Genomic DNA, 21,450 nt, shown 5'->3' on the forward strand with positions numbered 1-21,450 from the left:
TATTCAACAGCCAAACTTCAGAAGTTCTTCCACCGAATGAAAGGGACACTGCCTGCCCTTTGCTCAGGAGAATTTCTGGCCAAAAAGCCTATTTATTTCAGGTCCACTTCTTTTTATTACCAGCAGGACTTTTGTTTTCAAGCTGCTTTAGAAAAAAATATAACTAATTAGAATTATTTGAGAGTGTAGATTTGGCCAAACGACTCACTGACATAAAGTACAGGCTTTTTTTTTTTAATGATACCATATTTGAGCTATCAGGCACCCTGACTTAGTGCCCGGGGAATTCTGAAGATGCCCACCCAGTTCTGGCCTCTTCTGCGCCTACAGTCTCTGTCTAGTTCACTTTACAGCGGCCTACCTAACCCCATACACGGATCCTGGCAGCCAGGGGGCCGCGCCGCCAGCAGTGTCCCTGCCATGAGCACGCATGTCCGAGGACGTCAGGCACACCGGCAGGAAGGCGCACTTACTTTTAAAGAGGGTCAGTGAGAAAACAAGTCCTAATCCAAAGCCAGTACCTACAAAAGAGGGAGGAAAAACATGTTACACACCTTAACAGTGACTGGACAAAAATAAAAGGAGCATTTCATAAACGTGAACATCCACGAGACAGACTTTTTTTAACTTGGTAGAGAGACGAGTTTCTCGTTTCTAACTTCGTTCTTGTCATCAGAGGCTCTGTCTACACCTGTGGTCCCCTTTGCCCCACCAGGGGATAAGAACTTTCTCCCTCATTCTGTCTAGACGAGTCCCAGGGGTGGGAGGACAAGCCAAGAGACAGTTCTGAAAAGATCCTCTTGCACGGCTTGCAGACAGCCTCCAGCACCTCGGGCTCCCGCGCCACCTTCCCCAGGCACGCCACGGCCAGCACGTCAGGTAAACGCCCTCAGCGGGGAGCTCCCCGGGCTGTGCCAGCACTTTGAGTGATGGCGACGTTTTGAGGAAGATGGAAAGGAGCGATCCAGAGGAGCTGCTGTCACAAGTCAGAGTGTCCAGACAGGGGGAAAGTACGCCCTCAAGCGTGGACGCCAATCCCCTCTCCTCGCTGACTCATGGGGCACTTTTAACCACCATCTTTCAAGATGAAAAAACAAATGCAACCCTGTTTTAATGATCTGGTGGGAAAAAAAACTTTAAATACCGAATTTTAAATCAAACTTCACAGGAACCTTAAGCTTGGGGGAAAAAAAAAAAAAGGCTAAATCCTCATTTTGACCAATCTTTCTCAACCTTGGTCATTCTATTGGTATGGTCATAATTTATTTTCTTTAAAAGAGAAAAAAACCATTAATGAATATATTTAATTACATAAATTCAACTCCAACTTAAATAGTACCTATGAGCACAGATTTGAGTGCCAGCTATACTTTTTAATAAGGCACGCTTTAAATGAACGCAGAATGATTAAAATAGAAACATTTACGTGTGGTGACACTTCAGGGAAAAAGTCATCTCACATACTGTAGAGATACATGTCCCAAGCTCTGAGATAAGCTTATTTTTCCATTATCACAAAAGTAACGTTGCACATGCCAAGGAAGAGAGCCAAGGCCTGGTTTTTCCTCAGACTCGACAGATAATTGTTTTCAGGCTTTTCAGAGTATCCTGATGTTCCTGACTGTGTGTCTGCCCCATGGTCCAACAGAGCCCTGACCAACTTCTTCACAATTAAGCCCCACATAAAGGCCCCGATTCTCACCTGCCTCTTCCCTGTCCAACCGTGGATGTAGGCTAGGTAGTGTGAACACTCAGAGTACTCTCAGCCAGCAAACCTGACCCTTCTGCTCCAAACACAGAGAGCTTCATCTTAAGCAAGTAAGCTAGCCCACACCTTTTTTGCTTCACCTGTGTAACAATCCCACTGATGCTGGCCTGATCAAAGTGTTTATGTTATTACCCACAGTGAGTTCTGATAATCCTCTCTTACCCTCTACATGTGGCCACGTTGCGTTTCCTTCCTATGACTGTATCCTATAAAAATGTGAATTTTAGTTAAAAACCATTACTTTGTGCTGTCCGACAGGCCCTGCACTAGGTACTGCTGTCCAGCTTAAATGCAGCATCTGAAGATGTCTCATGTCATCCCAATTCCCATGCAGTTTAATGAAGTGAGGGAGAACCTGGCAGTTCACAGGCCACACTGGCTAACCTACCCAGGCCGACAGAAAGAGAAGGGAAAGGGACAAACACCAGTATCTCCCATGAGCACCCAGCATTCCCTCCCTACTCCACCAAACATTCCTGTAAACCGAACAGCAGCCTGACACGGTTCCATCCCCCAGTTTCCAGATGCAGAAGATGACTTGTTCAAGCACACGTTCAGCCGGTAGAAGAGCAGTGAACTGGGCCCCAGTCTGCCAGACTGCAAAGCCACGAGATCCCCCAGTGCCAACCCTTGAGCAACGGATGCCTCCCAAGGGAAACTGGAGCATCGAGATTCCTACTGCCAGTGAAGCAGGATTCAGCCAAAACCGAAGTGCGCCTCTCATGCGACAGCCCAGGACGCTAGGCAACCAGGGCAGCAACAAGCCCACACAAGGCCAGCTGGGCTTGTTCAGATCCATCCCCAGGCTGCGCCTGCCGCACATGCCACAGACACAAGTCTACCTGGAAGGGGTGCTGCAAGGGCTTCAGAGACGCAGCCATCGCGCCTGACGCTCCCCAGCAAGAATCTGCTGCGGCCTGGTTTTCTAAAATGGCATGGGCTTCCATTTCAAAGTGACTTGCCTCACCCCCTTGCAGCTGGAAGATGAGTAAGACAGTAAATTGGTCCTAGAAAATGAGGTAAAGAATTTGGACTGGCCCACAGATTTCAAACCAGGCAGTGGGATGGGGAGGTAGGCCAGTACAAACACAATGGCTCACAATCAGAGCGTTTGGTCTTCTCCATCTGGAAGGCAATTTTTTGGCAAACAAATCAAAAGCCCAAAAGGAAAATATTTCAGCACTTCCCTGTCCCTCTGATTCCATGCCTGTCTCTATTTTGCCCCAAGGAAAGAAAGCTCTCTGACGCTCAGCTTCTCCTAACAGTAGATCGAGAGCGATGCTGAAGCCGCTGCTACCAGTTATCACTCAGCCAAAGAGGAGAAAGGCTTCACACCAACCAGGACAAAGGAGAACATCTTTCCTCTCTAGACTTCATTTAAGTTTAGGTATATGCCTGACCACTTCAATTCTGCTACTATTAAAGGGGTGTAGGTGTGTGTATGTCAGCCACTCAGTCGTGTCTGACTCTTTGTGACCCCAGGCTCCTCTGTCCATGGAATTCTCCAGGCAAGCGTACTGGAATGGATGACCGTGTCCTTTTCCAGGGGATCTTCCTGACCCAGGGACTGAACCCAGGTCTCCAGCGTTTCGGGCAGATTCTTTACCATCTGAGCCACCAGGGAAGCTCTATTAAAGGCATTTACTTGAAAGTATATAAACTGGGATCAAAATCACGGTTCAGACTAGCCTGAAGCGGAAGTATACTCTATGCTCCTAAGCTGAGCTGCAACATCTTCCATTCTTACGAGTGATTTTTTTTCTCCATATTTCTCTTATATTTTTAAGACACAAAATACCAAGTCTGTTCCCTTCAGAAAAAATAACACAGAAGTTGATGTTTAAATGCCAAAGTTTTACTTTCAGTTAGCTATCTCGGTTATTTAAGAGATAAACAATGGTGGAACTGCTGATGAATTTCGCAGGTTCAAGTTCTCACATGCTCAGTTTTCTTTTAAAAGGCAACATGTTGCTTCAAAGAAAGTCCCACCTGATCAGGGGACACCAACTCCGCAGCTGTTTCCATTAAAGATTGGCACCTCTAGGCCAGGTTTAAACTTCATAACAATAAAACATGAAAGGTTTGTGTTACGATAAAACCAACCAACATGGAGAAAGAGGAGAGCCCCTCGGCCTTCGGCCACTTCTTTTTTGTTGCTGCATTTCAAGTTCTCTTAGAAGAAAAAGCCAGAGGAAAGAGCACAAAGCATTTCTCACCTTCCCTGGAAGCAAATATTTAACTATGAATAAAATTTATATAACTCTGCCTCCCCTTTTAAGCCTGTTCTTTTGGCCCATGCTGTCTGGAATGACAAATAACTCTAAAGTAAAGAAATGCCTGATTGCAGGTACACATCTTCCTAATGGCAAAGTCCACCAAGGGGAAGGCAGAGAACAAGGCAGAAAGAAAAACCACCCCAAAACAGAGAAGCCTTATGGAATTGACATTAGGCAAGAAGCCCATGCTCTGAAACCATTTCTTTTGAAGAGGAAAAAGAATTGGCACAAATTCTTTCAAAAAGAAATTGCTCCGAATCAATCTAACCCGGCCCTTTGATGCACGTTTAGTGCCCAAAAGGACATCATAAAACGGGCCAGTAGATAAACACACATTTTTGGAAAGAAGCAACTCCTTAACAGTTCATCTGATACTATTTTAGTACCAAACAACAGAGAACTCACTCCACTAACTACATAAAAAAATACTGCCCCATCATCATATGCCCAAGTGGATTTTATAACAAATTTAAAAGAATAACAACTAACAGCGGTATACCAGTGCACACCCCAAGGCCCATGTGGGGGGGGCGGGGGGGGGAATCTATGTTGACAGCCATCACTGTGACATATGGACAAGTCACCATGCCACACAGCACGAAGCTTGACGCCACAAACACTGAAAAAGCAAACGCAACTAGCAAGGATTAAGCAGCGGGCCGCATAATCTGACTGCAGTCCTGAGGTATAAATGTTTTGGGGTTTTGGGTTTTTTTTTGGCTATCCTACAAGGCAGGCAGGACCTTAGTTCCCTGACCAGGGATTGAACCCAAGCCCCCTGCAGTGGCAGTGGAAGCATGGAATCTAAACCACTGGACCGCCAGGGAAATCCCAGAAATGCATTTTGGATGTTAGTCCCTAAGCAGAACAAGTTGGAGAAATAAAGGTTCCTATGGAATCAACTTTGTAGAAGTTGTAATTGTCAACGAACATTCAACTGAGCAATTTGCTGGGGGAAGCATTAAAAAAAAATCCTCAGAAAGTCACTTAAAAAACATGTCCATGAAAAACTGACCATGGGGGAGAGAAGACCAAGATCTTTCATTTATCAGCCACTGGCTGGATCCCTAAGATCTCCCTCCAGCCTCTCAGCATCTCAAGCAGAGCTCCTAAGTCCCTAAGCCCAGTGTGTAGTCTATCAATGCTAAATCTTTGGTCTCCATCTACCATTTTACTTTGTATAATAACGTGTCACGATGTAATAGCAAACACTTAAGTACCATATTCAACTGGCAGTTTATCAATATGAGAAGCTATAGCAATTACAAGCAAGCTTTTAAGAGTCTAGGAGCCATATGCCAAACAACTTTATTCTTAAATGACGGAAAGGAAAGATACAGCTTCCAAAATCTGAGAGACTTACTTTCCCACTGCGCGTGATGCGAGAGTGCTGCTGCTGCTGGGAGGCCAGTCCAGTTCAGAGCCCTGGGCGTCCTCGCTGGCCAGCCCTTTGGCCTCACCTGCCCGCAGCGTGCTCGTCTACGAGCATCGCTGTCTTAGCAAAATGTAAGGTGTCTGCAGTCTGACACAGACTTCAATAAACAGTAGTAAGGTCTGCTACCTCTCTAAGAACACACTCAAAAGATGTCAAAAGTGAAACATAAGAGTTATTCCCTCCATTAAAACACAACTCCACAGGAACATCACACTGTGGGTGAACCACAGCTGAAGACTGGAATCTTTTTTATCCACTCTTTGCATAGCTGACTTTTTTTTCACAGGCATTAGCAACTGTTTATAGTAATACTTTTTTTTTTTTAAACAAAATAGGGGATTCCTTCAGACTCATTGCTGAACTAGAACATGTTGCTTTAAAATACAACATTTTCCTAGAGCTGTCTTGTGTTTAATAAAGCTATATTTATGCTTTGCACATGGATTAATATCAAACTGACCTATTTATAATGGGTGTTCTTTCCTGTTCAATCATGTTTCTATAACACTCATTTCTATTACATTTCTATTACAATCATCAAATGCATTTGTTATGACAGAAAAAAACAAAAATGTGCTTTTATAGGAAAGTACCCTTGGGACTGAGTTAGCGAGAATTACATTTCCAAGAAACATTCCTGATTTATGAAAGATGCTCAGGGCCCAATTTATGAGGGGGAAAACACAGTTTTAAGTCAACTCCAAACTGTGTTACTTAATCCTTTGAGGCAAAGACAGATTGTCCCAGGTGTCCACGTGTAAATGCCAAGTCATGTGAATTAACCCAGAAAGTGTGCCAGGCCAACGGCCCCAAGATGGTAGATGTGGTCTGTGTTCATCAGCTTCTCACGCGGCAACACTGCCGCACGGTGTGTGGGAAACAGGCTAAGAAGGTGGCTACTGCACGGCCTTAGCCTTCCTGGCCTCTCAGACGACACAGAGGCCAGAGCATCTGTAGGAGCCTCTAGGGTGGACATCAACTGCCAGGATTCTGATCAGAACAAGTACAGCAGTGGCCGGAAGGAGTAAAGACAAGGAAGGTACCCGTGGAAGCCCTCACAGCACTGGTGAGCTGCTTCCAGAGACGCCGACTCGCGACAAGGGTCCTTTTAAATGAGAGCATACAGCACACGACCCAGCCTTCAGAATTCCGACAGCTGTATGGCTTTCCAAGAGTGCACAAAAGAAACGATCGTTTATTCACATGTGGGCAGAGGATGCGGGAAAACAAGCAGCTCTGATGACCAATGATTAAAGGGACACTGAGAAAAATGCGGAATTACCAAGTTTCAAAACACGATCAAAGATGCCACCGCTGTTGTTTACTCACTAAGTCGTATCTGACTCTTTTGTCACCGACCCCATGGACTGTAGATGCCTTGCATTGGATTTTTTTGGGGGAAGGGGTGCTTTGGGGTTCCCTGGTGGCTCAGACGGTAAAGAATCTGCCTGCAATGCAGGAGACCCAAGTTCAATCCTTGGATAAGGAAGCTCCCCTGGAGAAGGGCATGGCAACCCACTCCAGTACTCTCGCCTGGAGAACTGCATGGACAGGAGCCTGGTGGGCTACAGTCCACAGGGCTGCAAAGAGTGGGACACGACTGCGTGACTAACACTTCTGAGGCACTGACATTCATGGAGTGGCAGGCGCTGATGATGGAGAAGGAAACGGCACCCACTCCAGCGTCCTTGCCTAGAATCCTGTGGACAGGAGCCCAGTGGGCTGCTGTCTAGAGGGTTGCACAGAGTCGGACGCGACTGAAGCGATTAGCAGCAGCAGCAGGCACTAACGTACCAGCGTTTCCAGGTATTATTCCATATGAACCACGGAACCGCCTAAGAGGTGTACTATGATCCTGAGTTACAGAAGAAGCAACGTAAGAACGGAGTTAAGCGAGTTGCCCAAGAATACACAGCTAAGAGAGAGCAGAAACCCACGCTGTGTGGCTCTTTTCTACTGGCAGAGAAAAAACTCAGGGAGAGGTCGGTCAGAAGAGCTGCAGGGAGACTGTCTATTGTTACATAGCACAACAAAGTGTTTTTCTGGATTTTCTGGATTGTAGTGCTTTGCATGGGTAATTTATGACTGTGTGACTCTTTAATCCCTCAAGAAAACAACAGAAACCACAGATGTCCAATTTATCAAGAGTGACAACAACTCCCCCAAATTGCTTAGCATCAAGGAGAAGCAGGCACCAAGTCAAGCTGGGAGGTGCTTCCTTCTGGGCACTGGCTGGAGAGAGAAGCGCCTTCCCTCCCACAGCCCTCAGTAACTGGAGTCTCATCCCTGGGACAGTCGACAGGAAACTCAAGGCTTCATGGCGTCCCGTGTATGCATCGTGATGGCTGTTATGTGGTTTCCTTCTTGATCCAAATGAAAAATCAACAGAGAAACAAGAACCAATAGTTTCTTTTCCTTATACATTTACCTAACCTATATTTATTAGCATTTATTAGGCAGAAAGCACTAGGGATGAATTTCTTTTCTCTTGGAGCATGTAGTGCCATTTTTCAAACAGTAGGTAGTGGATGCACAGCGGTTACATTTCAGCTACAGTGTTATGTAGATCTGGGGGTAAAACAGGTTAAACAGGATTGAGAACACTGGTTCCCTACTAGTGGTGTGTCCCTTCCTTGGACAAATTATATACCCTCTCTAGGCAACAGCTTCTTTGTACTGAAAACAGGAATTCTAACAGTGCCTAGCTACACCTGGGGGAGAAGAGCAAGGATGGAACAACATGAAATGTGTAAAAAGCTGGGAAGAACAGTGCACTGCACACAGTAATTATGAATGTATTCTGCTCCCATGAAAAGCATTTCAAGAACAAATACTTACTGAGCACTGAAGGGCAAGAACACTGGGTCCACAATCAAAAAATGGGCCAAAGAACTAAACAGACATTTCACCAAAGAAGACATACAGATGGCTAACAAACACATGAAAAGATGCTCAACATCACTCATTATCAGAGAAATGGAAATCTAAACCACAATGAGGTACCATCTCACGCTGGTCAGGATGGCTGCTATGAAAAAGTCTACAAACAATAAATGCTGGAGAGGGTGCGGAGAAAAGGGAACCTCCTTACGCTGTTGGTGGGAATGCAAACTAGTACAGCCACTATGGAGAACAGTGTGGAGATTCCTTAAAAAACTGGAAATAGAACTGCCTTATGACCCAGCAATCCCACTGCTGGGCATACACACCAAGGAAACCAGAATTGAAAGAGACACGTGTACCCCAATGTTCATCGCAGCACTGTTGATAATAGCCAGGACATGGAAGCAACCTAGATGTCCATCAGCAGACGAATGGATAAGAAAGCTGTGGTACATACACACAATGGAGCATTACTCAGCCATTAAAAAGAATGCATTTGAATCAGTTCTAATGAGGTGGATGAAACTGGAGCCTATTATACAGTAAAGTAAGTCAGAAAGAAAAACACCAATACAGTATATTAACGCATACATATGGAATTTAGGAAGATGGTAACAATGACCCTATATGCCAGACAGCAAAAGAGACACAGATGTAAAGAACAGACTTCTGGACTCTGTGGGAGAGGGCGAAGGTGGGGTGATCTGAGAGAAGAGCACTGAAACATGGGTATTATTACCACATGTGAAACAGATCGCCAGTCCAGGTTCCATGCACGAGACGGGGCGCTCAGGGCTGGTGCACTGGGACGACCCTGAGGGATGGGGCGGGGAGGGAGGGGGGAGGGGGTTCAGGATGGGGAACACCTGTACACCTATGGCTGATCCATGTCAATGTATGGCAACAACCACCACAATAATGTAAAGGAATTAGCCTCCAATGAAAATAAATGATAAATAAGTAAACTTGGCAAAAAAAAAAAAAAAAAAAGAAGACTGGGTTCAACAAGAATAAGAAATAAGACAGTCTCTTCCCTGGCAAGCTTGGGCTCAGGAAGAAGTAACAAGTTAGGTACCCAGGAAAGTGATCAAAAGCCAATCTTGTCTTTCAGAGAGGGACAGTGCTGCCGGTCCACAGGAAGGCGGGGACACGTGTAGCTGAGAAGTTGCCGTTGTTTTTTTTTAATCTTCAAGAAAGAGGTGGCATTTCAGTTGCCTTAAATGGTAGACTTTCAACAGCCAGAGCTAAGGCGGGGGGACACACTCCCCACCTAGTGGCTGCAGAAAAGCAGGGCTCGAGTGGGGAGACGGGGGGAGGGCCGCCACGCCGGAGCTCTAGGTGCGCCCCTGGGAGCAGGAGGTGAGGCTGGAGAGGGACAGAGCCTCTGAAGCACCAGGAGGTGGGCCAAGGAGTCTGCACGGCACTTAATCCAACAGGCTGGGCTTCCCTGAAGAGTTTTTAAAAAGGCTATGCTTTAGGAAGAGTCATCCGACTAAGGTGTACAGGATTACTTGGAAAGGAAGAGACATTTTGTTGGCAAAATTTACAGGATTTAACAACTGATTAAGTGTGTGTATGTGTATCTGGGGTTTTGGGGGGTGCAGTAGGGAAGACTGTCAAAGAAAATGCAGAGAACTTCTACCTGGATAATTATAAAAACACTGGTGCTATTTAAAAGTCATCAAATAACCTTTTAATACAAAATCCCCTTAATAAAGCTAGAATATAACTTGATTTATACAAATGCAAGATCTACAATGTTCTCATGAACACCGAACGATATCAAATAAAGTGAAGAGTATTTGCTAAGCACTTAGAAGTCAGGATTTAATTATCCCATTTGACCTTCACATTTAATACGCTTCTCTTATTAGCCCCATTTTACAGACTTGGAAACTGAGACACAGAACGGTGAAGTAACGTGCCTCGGGTCGCGTGTCTGGGACTGGAACCCAGGCCGTCCGACTCCAGAGACCTGGTCTTCAGTTGCCACGTTCCTCTGGTCTCCTCAGAGATGTGAAAACCATAATAATCATCACGACTTAACCAAAGGAGATGAAACAAGCTTCCAAAATTCATCCGAGCCAACATTCTGCATTAGCTTTTCCTTCACTACACGAACTGAGCCCCCACTGTGTGCCAGGCACTACACTAGGCCCCAGGAGATAAGTTTCCACACTAAGTTCATGGTCTACTGTTGGAATCAACGGATAATTAGAAACTCAATGTACAAGGTACAACGAGGAAACACAAGGTGCTGTTTCTGCTCAGCATGGAATACACAAAGGGGAGACGGGTGTTGAGGAGAGACCAAAGTATGTAGGGTCACATTTTTCATGCAGACGGAAGAGAAGAGAGAATCTGAAGTCTGGACCTAGCCAGAGGCACTGAGAAGGGCACCCAAGCCACCCAGAGGGTTAGAGGAGGGAGTGGGAGAGAAGGCGACAAGAGAAAGACTTCAAGGAGTTCCCGGTTGCCAAATGACCACACGTGAGGTAGGAGATACAGCAAGACAGTCTTTGATGACAAACTAAGGATCTTGAACATAAAGAAAGCTGAGCACCGAAGAATCGATGCTTTTGAACTGTGACGTTGGAGGAGACTCTTGAGAGTCCCTTGGACTGCAAGGAGATCCAACCAGCCCATGCTAAAGGCAATCAGTCCTGAATATTCACTGGAAGGACTGATGCTGAAGCTGAAAGTCCAATACTGTGGCCACCTGATGTGCAGAGCTGACTCATTTGAGAAGACCCTGATGCTGGGAAAGACTGAAGGCGGGAGAAGGGGACGACAGAGGATGAGATGGCTGGATGGCATCACCGACTCAAGGGACATGAGTCTGACTAAGCTCCGGGAGCTGGTGATGGACAGGGAGGCCTGGCGTGCTGCAGTCCATGGGGTCGCAAAGAGTCGGACACGACTGAGCGACTGAACTGAACTGAAGGATCTTGTCTCTGTTACAAGCCACAGAGAAACAGTGACAGAAACTAAGCAGGGAAACAACATGTCAGATGTGCACTTTACCACAGCCCACTGAGCAATGAGGACAGCTCTGAAAAAGCCCATCAAAGACAGAGACAGTAACCCAGGCAGGAGCTAGGTCCAGGCTCAGATTCTCTCCTCTCTGCCCTCTGCCTGAAAACTGTGGTCTTGCATGCTTTGGTCTCTCCTCAGCGCCCCTCTCTCCTTTGTGTACTTTAGCAGAAATGAGAGAGACAGTACTAAAGGTGAGCAGGACAGGTTAAAGCAGGACTCGGACCAGGGCTTAGGAATTTCTGAGAAGTGGGAGTGAGCACACTTAACGATGATTCTTAGCTAAGGAATCCTTAGCTAAGTCATGGACAGAGATACACAGAGATGGAAACGGGGGTCAACTATTTTGTAAACATACCAATGGTTTTGCATTTAACATACTGTTGGTGCCAATGGTGACTACTATCCCAGATCAGCATTCACAAAAGTGTGGGAATGACTTGCCTGGATTCCGGGGCCTTCCATGAGCAAACAACTTTTCCTTTGCTGTTCAATTTGGTTCTCTCAGGGTGGCCAAGACGATGAGGTTTAGGAAACAGCACCCAGCTGACTTTCTATTACCGTGGTACTCTACACCTGATGAGAAGAGCTGGCGCACTGGAAGAGACCCTGATGAGAAGAGCTGGCGCACTGGAAGAGACCCTGATGAGCAGAGCTGGCGCACTCGAAGAGACCCTGATGAGAAGAGCTGGCGCACTGGAAAAGACCCTGATGAGAAGAGCTGGCGCACTGGATGAGATCCTGATGAGAAGAGCTGGCGCACTGGATGAGATCCTGATGAGAAGAGCTGGCGCACTGGAAAAGACCCTGATGAGAAGAGCTGGCGCACTGGAAGAGACCCTGATGAGAAGAGCTGGCGCACTGGATGAGACCCTGATGAGAAGAGCTGGTGCACTGGAAGAGACCCGGATGCTGGCAAAGACTGACAGCATGAGGAGAAGGGGGCGGACGGCATCGCCGGCTCGACGGACATGGGGGTTTGAGCAAGCTCCAGGAGACAGTGAAGGACAGGGAAGCCTGGCGTGCTGCAGTCCATGGGGTCACAAAGAGCTGGACACGACTCAGTGACTGAACAACACCCGTCTTTCTTAAAGACATCAGTAATCTACAAAGCTCCATAAATACACCTCTCCAAATCACTGGACTTGCATACATTAAGAAATAAAAATTTAAGTTTTCATATACTGAGTGAAGAAGAAAAGTCTTCCAAAAGATATGAGCTGAAATAAAATGAATTTCAAATTGCAGCTGAACAAGGGGAAAAACGTTGGGGTTTTTCTCAATGATCACAGCCAATCTCCTCTGGGAAAGCATATGATTAGTAGCATTTATTCTGATGTCAGGACAACATGAGATTAGAGCGGTAACGTACTATGTTTTTACTTCTAATTAGAGAGGGATATTGTGAGCTCACATACAGGCTTATGCGGAAATGGTTAAAACAAAAACTCCTACAACTCATTAACTTCAATTTAGTCACCTGAAATGATGCCAAGAAACTAGCAGCTTTCTTAGGACTACCTTCCCAGTAAAAAGTGGACTATGCTGCTCAAATCATTTGCTTCAGTTGATCACTGAAAACCCACCTGTCAAACAGGAATTTGAGTACTTTATAGGCACAGGTTCTGACAATCAGAAACATTTGTTCTAACTCATAAACATCTGCCAAAGTAAAGTAGATCTGCAAATCCATCAACGATTATGTCAGTGTTACAATAATTACAAATTATCCAAAGCAACCTAATACAGGTTTAGGTTGGATAAAGAAAATTGAAGTAAAAAGTGATGAGATGCATTTCGATTCCTCCCATACACACTGCTAACTATTAAGCAGCAAGGTTTAAAACTCTACCTGAAGATACACAGTTGAAGCAACTTGATGGTGGGCTCTGATTTTAGACAAGCACCTGGGCCACACTGTGAGCGCCCGCCCACCCTCACTCCCAGACACAGCTCACCCCCGTCATCCATTAAGACTTGACCATATTTTCCTATCTCACATTCTCCTCCATTTTTTCCTAATTTGTGCCTCCCCCTCTTTTAGAAGATGGAGCGCTCCGTGAACTGGTGAGCCACCCTTACTCAGGGCCATGCTAATCTTCCCTGCATCACAAGCGTATGTGCTGCCAAAACAAGCACACTCTGTTTTTCCCTCATTTCTCATTTCTATCCCGCTATCTAAACAGCACTGCACTTTCTCAGGACTTCCCCGGTGGTCCAGTGGTTAAGAACCCTTCTGCTAACACAGGGGGTGCACGTTCACTTGATAGCCGGGGAACAAAGACCCCACATGTCGTGGACACGCACCCCCGAGTCCAGGAGCCGTGACTGCGGGGGCCCTGGCGCCCTGCAACCCCCGCTCCACGACAAGAGGAGCCCCGCGATGAGACCCGGGCGCTGCCACAGGGAAAACGCCCTCACAGCAACAAAGGTCCAGCACAGCCAAAAATAAATAAATAAAAATAAAAACACCAGACCAAATCAACTCCTAAAGTTCCTACCAGCTCTAATAATCGATAGTTCTATACGTCTATGGATTTATTGAAGTTATTCAAGTGGGGCCAACTAAAGAAAGCCAACAATGGGATATCACATCCAACAAGAGCAAAGCCCATTAACCTGTCAATCAAGGAGAAATGTCATTGATAGGCACGGTTGCACGGCATCACCGACGCAAAGGACATGAGTCTGAGTAGGCTCTGGGAGTTGGTGATGGACAGGGAAGCCTGGCGTGCAGTGGTCCATGGGGTCACAAAGAGTCGGACACGACTGAGTGACTGAACTGAATGTAATTTCAAAGTTAGTGAGAAGCTTAGAGAGATTTTCACTTTAAACTACTCTATTAAACACAAAACTAGACTTAACATATTTATTTAAAGATTACTGAATATTCACTGGAAGGACTGATGCTGAAGCTGAAACTCCAACACTCTGGCCACCTGATGCAAAGAGCTGACTCATTTGAAAAGACCTGGATGCTGGGAAAGACTAAAGGTGGGAGGAGAAGGGGACGACAGAGGTGAGATGGGTGGGTGACATCACCAACTCAATGGACATGAGTTTAAGCGAACTCTGGGAGACAGTGAAGGACTGGGAACCCTGGTGTGCTGTGGTTCATGGGGTCTCAAAGAGTCAGAGGCACAACTGAGCAACTGAACAACAAATTCATAATCCTCAACTACAGGAACCAACTCAGCCCAATAAATAATATTTTGAACAGAAACTGTTCTCATTGTTTATTTGCTTACATTATGACTCCCTGGAGGAGGGCATGGCAACCCACTCCAGTATTCTTGCCTGCAGAATCCCAAGCACAGAAGCCTGGCGGGCTATGGTCCACAGGGTCACAAAGAGACAAGACTGAAGCAACGTCGTGTAACTACAACAAAGCTAATGATTCTCCCCACCAAGCACCAGTATTACTCCCAAGAGGTACCCTGGATTAAGTTTACTGTTTATCATTCCATTTATATAAGCGGGATCATTTATCACACAAGATGGTCTAAAATTTATATTTCTCACTTTACGATTATCAGGACACCTTTCTGTGTCAGTACATGTCTGTTTAAAACTTTTCATGAACTATAACATATATACAGAAAGCTGCGAAATTAAGTGTACCACTCAATGAATTTTCATAGACTAAACACACCCATGTTACCAGCAACCAGAGCAAGAAACAAAAGATACCCAACACCCCCCGAAGTCTGCCTGGGGCTCTCCTAGTCCAAACTTTCCATCTGAGGATAACCAGATTCTGACTTCTCAAAGTACAGGGCAGTTCTGCCTGGTTTCAAACGTACATAAACAGTCTCAGAGCATGTGCTCTGGCCCACCACTGGTTGTGAACAGATACAGCCTGCTCATCATCACTGCTGTATTCAATTACATGGTCACAATTTACCAGCCCATCCTGCTGGCGGGCGTTTGGGGAGCTTCCAGTGGGTGCTATCATGCCTAGTGGAGTGCTATGAACGTCTAGGATAAGTCTCTTGGTAAACACACGTACGCATGTCTGCTGGGCACACACCGAGGCATGGAGCTGCTGCCGTAAGATGCACAGAGTCAGCGTTAGGAGACACCGCCAGTTTTCCAGTGTTCACACTGATTCATACTCCCACAAGCTGAGTCAGAAGGTTCTGGTTGCTTATATCTGCACAAACACTGGGTATATTTCATCTTTTGATTTTGATTTCACTTTTTTTTTTTTTTGGTTATCACCCCCGTTTCCTTGTGACCCTCTGCAGTCCAGCCTTCTCTCTACCCTTTTCCACTTATCTACTTTGTCATTACAGACTGGTTTGTATCTTCTAGAATTTTATACAGAAACAGAATCACGCAATACATACTCTTTTGTGTGAGTTCACTCAACATAATGATTTTGAAATGTATACATGTTGTTGGATACAAGCTTTTGTATGCATGTTCCGTTCCATCAGTGACTCGTCCAGTCTACGGATGGCTCCCATTTGCTAATCCACTCACCTGTTGATGGAGATCTGGGTTCTTTCCACTCGGGGGTATGATGAATAAAGCTGCTACGAACATTCATATACAAGACTTTCTGTGAACTTGTTTCCCTTCTCCGGAGTAAATAAACACCCAGGAGTAGAATGAGTGGATGGTATGTCTAACTTTATAAGAAACTACCAGTTTTGCAACACGACTTTGCCATCACACCTTCCCATCAACAGTACACAAGAGTTCCAGTTACTCCATATCTTAGTCAACCCTTAATGCTATCAGTCTTTTAAACTATTTCAATCGGTGTATAGTGGTATCTCATTTATGATTTTAATTTGCACATCCCCACACCATTAATGTTAACTTCTTTTCTTTTTTTTTTTGCCATTAGTATAACTTCTTTTGTGAAGAATCTTTTCAAACATTTTACCAATTTTCTTAAATGAATTATCTCCTTACTGCTACGATGAAATTTAAGAATTCTTTATTTATTCTGAAACAAGCAACTTTTTTGTTCTCTTAATGATGTCTTTCAAAGATCAAGTTTAAAATTATCAGTCAGCATATAATTTTTTTCTTTGTGATTTTGCTTACTGTGATCTAAGAAAATTTTTTTGAAGAAAATTTTCTGAATTCAAGGTCACAAAGATTTTTCTCCTATGCTCTCTTTTAGAATTATCTAGTTTTAGCTTTGTGATCTTCAAGTTAAATTTTATGTATGATCTCGATCATGAGGTATATTTTTTCCCTGTATATGGATGGAGAGTTACTCTAGCACAACCTGTTGAAAAGCTTTTACTTTCCCCATTAAACTGCCTTGGCATCTTTTGTCAAGAATGAGATTGACCGGGTGTCCCTGGTGGCTCAGTGGTGACGAATCCACTAGCCCACGAGGGTTCCACGTGCCGTGGAGCAACTCAGCCCACGAGGCACAGCCAGAGAAAGCCCCCGCGCAGCAGCCAAGACCCGGCACAGCCCCAAGTGCACGGACAATGAGCCGACTGCACACTCACGGGTCTCCTCCTAGACACCAGCTGACCTCATTGATTTACACGCGCATCCCTCTCTCCAACACCACACCGTCCAGTTTACTCAAGATTCACAGTAAGTCTTGATATTAGGTGATGTTAGTCTTCCAACTGTTTCTCTTTAAAAAATCGCTTCGGGAACGTCCCCTGCTATCCAGTGGTTAAGACTCCGCATGTTCTCTGCAGAGGGCACAGGTTCAATCCCTGATCTCCCATGCCACCTGGCACGGCCAAAAATAAAAAATCTCTTTGCTTTGCTTTGGGTTGTTTACATTTTCATATGGATTTTTTGAATGAATCTCTCAATTTCTACAAGTACCTTTGAGCATTATTTTTCTTGCTGGAACAAGAGATAAATAAACTTCCTCACTGAACTGCTAGGAGAGTAAAAACAGGATGGTATGATGGCATGCCAAGTCTGATGGCACATAACAGGTACTCAATTAATGTTAGCTTCCTCTCTTCTCCCCTCTCTTGGCCTTTAAATAAACAGGATCCAATCTAGTAATGTCCTAACATTTCACTAGTGGGTCAATGGCCACGGTGAAATTATCACCACACCAAACGACTTTTGTAAGTAAATATTTGTATTTTTACTTGGACTCGATACTGAAATGCACTTGCCAGAAAAAGCAATTCAGCATATTTACTAATAAACTGTTTCAGGCCACATTTTAGGAAAGCATAAAACCACAGCCAGAACAAAAATTCAAATCTGTTTTCGAGTTCCATATAGGGCCTAATTACATTACTCTACAATACTAACAAAAAATTCTCCTCTAGCAAGATCACAACGCTTCATTGTTCATAATCCTGCCGCAAATGGAAAAAGGATTCCTGCTTCCAAACACTGTTTAGAAATACATATAACAAACAAAATATGACTACTAATTCGACAATTAACATGTACTAATTTGAAACCCAAACCTATAAACAATCAAAAGCCTTTGAAGTATTTTAGTTTAGCCTAACTGATATCACTCCATGAAATGGAGAGGGATCAGCTTGCAAACACAGGCTACCAAAAGGCACTTTTTGGTGAGCCACCAATATTTTGTGGTAATCCACATTTATCAGATGAACTGATACTTAACGAAAAACAATAATTTGCTTTCTTTTTCCATGACTATCCAATCGCTTCTTTCAGTATATTTTTTAACATTAAAATGGTCTTAAAAAATTAACTACACTTTTACTTGATTATCAGATGAACACACAAAACTGCTGAATAATTCTAAGGTAGTAGCTCAGCTGCTAAACCATTTACTGTCCTAAATACTTTCTTAGCAAGGAAGGAACAAGGCCAAAACCTTTCTTTTCATGAAGACGAACAATGACACAGCAGGAACTTCCATCTCTGTTGACGGAGCTGCATGTAACCAGAGGCAAATCTAAGGCATATCAGGAATAAATTAGCTGCAAAATGTTGCTCGGGCTCGCTCCCCTCCTGCCTCTCCTGTCAACCGCAGCCCCGCTCTCCACTCACACAGGTCTGCGCCAGCCCTGCCGACTCCGGCTCGGGAACCGGCTCGGGAACCGCCACGCCGAGCTCTGTAAACGCTGCTGCTGTGCTGCCGCCATCGCCTGTCTCATTCCTCCTGCCCCCATCCTGGATCTGAGCTCCTCTAACCTCTCATCGCGTCGCTTCTGACAAGAATCTGCAATAGTATACTCTCCGGCCCTTCCCAATTCATTCTCCTCAAGCTACTGCAGGGCTCTTTCTGAAAGCAAACGTTCAACATTTTCTACAGAAACAGAAAACCCATCCTAAAATTCATATGGAATCGCAAGGGACCCTGAACAGCCAAAATAATCTTGAAAAAGAACCAACCAGGAGACATATTTTCTGATTTCAAAACTTACTACAAAGCTGTGTTGTGTTGTATTCAGACACTCATTCATGCCCGACTCTTGAGACCCGGTGGACTGTAGCCCACCAGCCTCCTCTGTCCACGGGGATTCTCCAGGCAAGAATACTGGAGTGGGTTGCCATGCCCTCCTCCAGGGGATCTTCCAACCCAGGGATTGAATCCAGGTCTCCCGCATTGCAGGCAGATTCTTTACCATCTGAGCCATCAGGGAAGCCCAAGAATACTGGAGTGGGTAGCCTATTCCTTCTCCAGGGGAAATTCCTGACCCAGGATTTGACCTGAGGTCTCCTGCATTGCAGGCGGATTCTTTACCAGCTGAGCTACCTGGGAAGCCCTACTACAAAGCTACACTTATAAAAACAGCACAGTACTGGGAATTCCCTAGAAGTCCAGTGGTTAGGATTTAGCACTTTCCCTGATGGGCCTGGGTTCAACCTCTGGTGGAGGAACTAAGATCCCACAAGTCAAACAGCAGTCAAAACAAAACCACCAACCAACCCAGTGTAGTATTGGCATAAAGACAGAGAGATCAATGGACCAGAAAGCCTGGAAATAACCCCTGCACACACGGTCAAGGCTTCCCAGGCGACCCAGGGGTAAAAGAATCTGTCTGCCTAGATGCAGGAGATTCAGGAGACGTGGGTTCTATCCCTGGGTCAGGAAGACCCCCTGAGCAGGAAATGGCAACCCACTCCAGTATACCTGCCTGGAAAATTCCATGGGCTACAGATCACAACAAGAACATAAATGGTCAAATGATTTTTGACAAGGGTACCAAAACTATTCAGTGGGGAAAGGCCTGTCTTTTCAACAAACGGTCCTGGGAAAATTGGATAGCCACATGCAAAAAAATACATAGGACAAAAGTGTCACAACACTGGATGTGGCAATGATTTCTGAGATATGAAGTCATAGTAAAATATATATAAATACACTGGTCCGTGCCTCCAGTTTCTGGCAGAGAGCTCCTAATTGCTCAGAACTTCCTGGGCGATAGACATGTCTTTTGCTATAATGAGGCAACTCTTGGTGGGCTCCTGCATACCTTCAAGATGAGGGCTGACCACCAGAAAGTCCAGGCCACCCCTGGAATTTTCAGCCCCACCCCTCAGCCTCCAAGAAGGGGAGAAGGGTTGGAGACTGAGTTAATGATTAATCATGGTTTCATGATGAAGCGTCTGAAAAACCCAAAAAGTATGGGGTTCTAAAAGCTTCCAGGATGGTGAATACATCTAGGAGGGAGGTACACCCAACTCGACAGAAACAGAAACTCCTGTGCCTGGGACCCTTCGGGGCCTCGCCAAAGGCGTCTCTTCCACTGGCTGTCCATTCGTACCCTTTAGTACCCCCGGTAATGACCTGGTCATCTAGTGGTGCTGGTTTAGCCACTAAGTTGTGTCCGACTCTTGTAACCCCATGGACTGTGGCCCACCAGGCTTCTCTGTTCACGGGATTTTCCAGGCAAGAACACTGGAGTGGGTTGCCATTTCCTTCTCCAGGGCATCTTCCTGACCCAGGAATCGAACCCAGGTCTCCTGCATTGCAGGCAGATTCTTTGCCACCTGAGCTATCAGGGAAGCCTAGTAAGTAAACTGTTTTCCCAAGTTCTGTGAGCCACTCTTAACAAGTTATTGATGACTAGGAGGGAAGCCTGGGAACCTCTGATTCACAGCCAGTCAAAAGCACCGGTAACAATCTGAACTTGTGACTGGCATCTGAAGTGAGACTCTCAGGGGACTTAAGCCTTGAACCCGGAGGCTCTGTGCTGTCTTGACAGTGTCAAAACTGAATTGTGTTATGGAACACCCAGCTAGTGTCAAGAGAATAGCCTGGTGTGGAATACCCATACATCCGACATTAGAACAGCCGTGAGTATGAGAGTAGAGGAGAAATAGAGGGGTTTTTTTGCTGCTCAGACACCAAAAGCAACCAAGAAAAACTGACAAACTGGACATCATAAAAATTTTAAAATTTTGTATACCAAAAGATAAGAGCAGAGGCAAAAGGCATCCCACATACACAGGAGAAAATATTTGCAAATCATAGACCTGATAAGGGATTAATATAAGAATATAGAGAAATCCTAAATGCCAATAATAACAATTCAAAGATGGACAAAGAAAAAAAAAAAAAAAGATGGACAAAGGACTCAAACAGACATTTCTCCAAAGATACACAAGTGGCCAGTAACCATATGAAAAGATACACTCATCATCACGAATTATTAGAGAAATGCAAATCAAAGTTACAATAAGATACTACACTACACTGATTATGATGGCTACTATAAAAATTTTTTTTTAAGGAAAACAAGTATCGCTGAGGATGTGAAGAAACTGGGACTCATGTGCAGTGTTGCCAAGAATATAAAATGGTACAGTCACTCTGGAAAATAGCACGGCAGATCCTCAAACATGACAAAACAGAACTGCTACTGCCGTTCAGACGCTGAGTTGCGCCCGACACCCTGAGGCCTCACGGACGAGCACAGGCTTTTCTGTCTGTTATCTCGAGTCTGCTCAGATTCACGCTCGCCGAGTTGGTGAGGCTATCCAAGCATCTCCTCCTGTCCTGTCCCTTTCTCCTTCTGCCTTCCATCTTTCCCAGCATGACGAAACAGCTCTTTGCATCAGGTGGCCCAAGTACTGGAGCTTCAGCTTCAGCATCAGCCCTTCTAATGAATACACAGGCT

At 45.1% G+C, this 21,450-nt stretch overlaps 1 protein-coding gene across 2 annotated transcripts in view; it reads right to left on the bottom strand.

The window, feature by feature from the left end:
* The window catches only part of MICOS10 (mitochondrial contact site and cristae organizing system subunit 10), a 35,778-nt gene that overhangs the window by 2,793 nt on the left and 11,535 nt on the right, over positions 1 to 21,450 (bottom strand). For both annotated transcript variants that reach the window (XM_069575125.1, XM_069575123.1), the window contains exon 2: positions 474 to 521. In XM_069575125.1, coding sequence (XP_069431226.1) covers positions 474 to 521 — 48 coding nt within the window. The remainder of the gene's footprint in view (positions 1 to 473; positions 522 to 21,450) is intronic.

This window comes from Ovis canadensis, chromosome 2 (genome assembly GCF_042477335.2).
Source record: "Ovis canadensis isolate MfBH-ARS-UI-01 breed Bighorn chromosome 2, ARS-UI_OviCan_v2, whole genome shotgun sequence".
NCBI lineage: Eukaryota > Metazoa > Chordata > Mammalia > Artiodactyla > Bovidae > Ovis > Ovis canadensis.